The 4751-nt window shown below is 37.7% G+C and overlaps 1 protein-coding gene across 1 annotated transcript; it reads left to right on the forward strand.

Annotated features, from left to right (window-relative positions):
- The first annotated feature begins 360 nt into the window (after nt 1-360).
- On the forward strand, nt 361-2369 carry LOC115972850 (probable transcription factor At1g11510). The gene is made up of 2 exons (XM_031093083.1): nt 361-1174; nt 2211-2369. Exon 1 carries the CDS (start codon nt 674-676, stop codon nt 1169-1171), a length of 498 nt encoding a protein of 165 aa, XP_030948943.1. The 5' UTR covers nt 361-673; the 3' UTR covers nt 1172-1174; nt 2211-2369.
- The last annotated feature ends 2382 nt before the right edge of the window (nt 2370-4751 follow it).

The following is a 4751-nucleotide window of genomic DNA, read 5'->3' on the forward strand; positions in this document are numbered from 1 at the left end:
TCCAAAACCCTAACATTATTAAAAAAAAAAAAAAAAACCTTCCAAAACACTAACAAATTTCTCTCTTTCTCTAATGGCTCGGAATCAACGCCCATCTCATCTGGATGATCAACCGGCTGTTTCATCTTCTAATGAAGAAGAAGAAGAAACTTTCTCTGATGACGAAGAAGAAGAAGCAGAAGAAGAAGGAGGAGGAGGAGGAGGAGGAGAAGAAGAAGCGGAAGAAGGAGGAGGAGGAGGAGGAGAAGAAGATGAAGAAGAAGAAGAAGATGAAGAAGGAGGAGGAGAAGAAGAAGATGATGACGAAGAAGAAGATGAAGAAGGAGGAGGAGGAGAGGGAGAAGCAGAAGAAGAAGCAGGAGAAGAAGAAGAAGAAGAAGAAGAAGAAGGAGAAGGAGAACAAAGTTTATCTGAAGAAGATGAAGCTGAAGCGGCAGCTAAAATTGAATCTTTACCATCCACTCCACCAGTGAAACCCCATTCTTCATCATACGGGTCAGAAACCAAAGCCACACAAGCCAGATCCACGAAGAAGAAGAAGCGTCCAAACTGTGAAATTGAAACGACGCCGCCGAAGCGGGTCAAGCAGAAAGACCCTGACCCGGAGCCAAAATCCCAAGGCGGTGGGGGAGAGAAGAAGCTTTTCCAGAGGCTGTGGAGCAACGAAAACGAGATGGAGTTGTTGACGGCAATGTTGGATTACAAAAATGTACACGACTCGGATCCCGGCGCAGATGCCGCTGCGTTTTACGATTTCGTCAAGAATAGTCTACAAATTACAGTGACTAAGGCCCAACTGATAGATAAGATGAAGAGGTTAAGGAAGAAGTACCGTAATAATGCTGGGCGAGGAAAGAAAGGTAAAGACCCAACCTTTTCGAAACCCCATGAACGAAACACATATGAATTGTCGAAGAAAATTTGGGGCTGCGCTGCCGCTGATGGGGCTTCGGGGAGATGTTTAAATGGGATGTTAAGCTTTAATAAGAATGTGGTGCTGGACGAGAGTTTAATAAAGAGTGGACTCGAATTGATTGGTCAACAGAAGAGGCAGGAATTGGAGGAGAGGTGGAAGAGGCTGGAGTTGGCTAAGTTGCAAATGTTGGCCGCTCACGCCGAGTTGTTTAGGGACCAGGCCAACTTGATACTTGAGGCATTCAAGGGCCATTGAGAGGTAAAGTTGTTTGTTTTGTTTCCACAAATTTTTTTTTTTTTTTTTGAAAGATGTTTTGTTTCCTCAAATTGTTTGTTAGTTTTTCCGATTATGCAATTTTCTTTATTGCACTATTGCACTTCTGATGTTGCCCTGTTAGTCTCTCTATTTGATATAGTCAGTTGAAGACTCATTATCTGTTGTGGGTATTATATCAGCCTCTGTGATTTGCTGACTTTGTCCAGAGGAATCTTAGCCTTAATACCAAAGAATTATTCCTTGATTTTGGTGGATTACTGTTATGCAGCTATAATGATCTTTTGAAAGAGTTCTTATGAATTTTTTGTTTCGAATCATGATTCTTGTGTGCTTCCTTTTTAGTTATGAAATTTTTTTGAGGTTTTCTATGTATTTGGATCCCTTTTATTGCTCTGCCCGTTGTTAGATGAATCGTGCCCAATTTTACTGGAAAGTGGTAATCATTTAAGGCTCAAAAATTGGAGAAAATTCTTCATGAAGTAATCAGCTAAAAAAAGAAAAACCTTTACATTCTTTAGTCATGGTTTACCAAGAATTGGTCGATTGTGGAAAATTATTTGCTTACTTGAGATATAAAGAATAGACTCATTGTAATAAAGTTCTAGGCTGACCCTGAAAGTAATGTAATTGAAACTGTGTTAAAATATGGACTATTCTAAGGTTGGACTTGGCTCATAGGAGCTGATTGTTTTCCAAAGAGTGCAGAGAATAAATTTGTAACTATCCCAAGTTCATTGGACACTGTAGAATTCTTATATGAAATGATATGGATAGTTTAACTGGGTTTGCAAATTTTAGCAAGGTCCTAGAACTGTAGATCCAAAACTGTCTCCACAGACGCCATCCAAAAACAAAGAGACAAAGAAACGTCCAGGTGCACAGCGGGGGCTAAGGACTGCATATCACATCTTCAGGAAGGAAGAATGTTATATGTTTTGTTAATTTATATGACTTACAAGTGCTAGAATTGTGTCTGTGTATGTCCCTTACTCTCACTATCTTTTCCATATTCTTGCAGCCATATAATGAGGAAAGTAAGAAAGAAAGGGAAAGAGTGAAAGAAATGGCTGCCTTCAAGGATTGCCAGAACCTACAAAATACAAAGACTCATGAAACTTGCCTAGAAGGTGACTACCATGTGACTTTGGAAGCAGAGTTAGAGAACTTCCTTGTGCCTTATGAATCAACTGTCAACTTGGCCATTACAATGATGAATGACCCTATGCTTCAAATTGACTGCTTTGAGTCTCTCGACGTACCAGCTGAAGAATCCAATTTGCTCTAGAGCTTCAGTTAGTGGAGTTGCTTTTGTGATGGGGGAAGGTGCCTATATAATCCGAAGATGGATACTTGTACTGTTGTACATGCATCCTTCTTTGGCCAGTCTTTTGCATAGAGTAGTGTTTTCTTTTGGAGCTTTTGTATATGTGTACATGTTTCCCATTGGCCATATGAGCTAGCATTATCTTTTTAAGTTTTGGCAGCAGCTAAAAAAGTAGAAGTACATTACAGACCCTCAAGTTGTATTAATTTTGTATCAGTAAAAGGTGCTTTTGTTGTACCTAAATTCATGTTCACTTTCCTAAGCTAAAATCATGCTGGCAAAGACGCAGTGGTAGACTGGTAGTATTGGAAAAATCATGGACTTATTTGAGCCCTCCAGGCCTGTTGATCCTCTTTACAGCTTTTGGGGAGCTATGGCCTATCTCTATTTCAACACTCTTGACATCTTCTTTCTCTACCTTTCCAAACTTGATAAATTGCACTTTTCTGTCTAGCAAAATTGTCATAAAGTATCTAAATGCAGTGTTGTTGATTTTTTTTCTCTCCAATTTTAATAGGTGTAATGTGATTAAACAACAATCTTTTCTTAAACATTTTTTGCCTCCGAATTGTCTGAACATAAACTCTGACAGAAAACTATCACAAACATAATGTAAAAATAGTATGTTTATCCCAAGTTCTGATTGAAATTGATGAGAAGGAAACTTCACTCAACACCGTAGTGTGAAGCTTGCAATTGCATTTGGACTACTTAACACAACATCGGAAACAACCATCCATGTTGTGATTAATTGAGGATGTGTAAGGAATGCCATTCAATCATAAAGCTCATTTCTAAAATTAAAAACCGAGAGAGAACTGTGAGGTACTCTGTGTACTATCATCATTTCAAAAATGGAAGATGTTCATGCAAGGATTATTGGTAAGGTCTCCTTAAGAAAGTTGGGGGTGCCAATTTGGTGAGGAAGCAGAAACAACAGAGGTTAGTAATGGAAAATTTGATCCAAACTACCCAATGAACAGAACAGAACCAATGATTTCAAATGGAGATGATATACTATAAGATTGAAAAATGAAGATTTTGTTGAAATCTAAATTCCGAAAAGAAACCAACTAAAAAATGACTTTATGGTTTTAAGTTCCTGCCGTACTTGGTGACATGTTAATAATGATTGAGAAGACACCAACTTCTAATTTCTAAAACATGAAAACTATACTAGCGATGATTTTATTTCATTACAGTGATTTAAACATAGGTACTGGGCCAGGAGGCTATAAAAAATCGCATATGGCATGCCTTACTTATATGCTAAACAGCACAGAAGAAAACATCAAAGATGTGATGCAAACCTATTGTGACATATTTTGCCACACTATCTCTATTTTATACCAGTATACATATTAATTCACACCTTCTCACAATCTGGTCTTGTAGGCAGGCATGTGATTATATAAAGATGGTGTCTCTCAGTCGATGATCCTGAAGCTCCTTAAGAAAGTTGGGGGTGCCAATTTGGTGAGGAAGCAGAAACAACAGAGGTTAGTAATGGAAAATTTGATCCAAACTACCCAATGAACAGAACAGAACCAATGATTTCAAATGGAGATGATATACTATAAGATTGAAAAATGAAGATTTTGTTGAAATCTAAATTCCGAAAAGAAACCAACTAAAAAATGACTTTATGGTTTTAAGTTCCTGCCGTACTTGGTGACATGTTAATAATGATTGAGAAGACACCAACTTCTAATTTCTAAAACATGAAAACTATACTAGCGATGATTTTATTTCATTACAGTGATTTAAACATAGGTACTGGGCCAGGAGGCTATAAAAAATCGCATATGGCATGCCTTACTTATATGCTAAACAGCACAGAAGAAAACATCAAAGATGTGATGCAAACCTATTGTGACATATTTTGCCACACTATCTCTATTTTATACCAGTATACATATTAATTCACACCTTCTCACAATCTGGTCTTGTAGGCAGGCATGTGATTATATAAAGATGGTGTCTCTCAGTCGATGATCCTGAAGCTCCTTAAGAAAGTTGGGGGTGCCAATTTGGTGAGGAAGCAGAAACAACAGAGGTTAGTAATGGAAAATTTGATCCAAACTACCAATGAACAGAACAGAACCAATGATTTCAAATGGAGATGATATACTTTAAGATTGAAAAATGAAGATTTTGTTGAAATCTAAATTCCGAAAAGAAACCAACTAAAAAATGACTTTATAGTTTTAAGTTCCTGCCATACTTGGTGACATG

This window comes from Quercus lobata, unplaced genomic scaffold (genome assembly GCF_001633185.2).
Source record: "Quercus lobata isolate SW786 unplaced genomic scaffold, ValleyOak3.0 Primary Assembly Scq3eQI_107, whole genome shotgun sequence".
Taxonomy (NCBI): Eukaryota; Viridiplantae; Streptophyta; class Magnoliopsida; order Fagales; family Fagaceae; genus Quercus; species Quercus lobata.

Bases quoted from the DNA above. Each gene is read 5' to 3' on its own strand.
- LOC115972850 (XM_031093083.1), top strand. From the start codon at position 674: ATGGAGTTGTTGACGGCAATGTTGGATTACAAAAATGTACACGACTCG.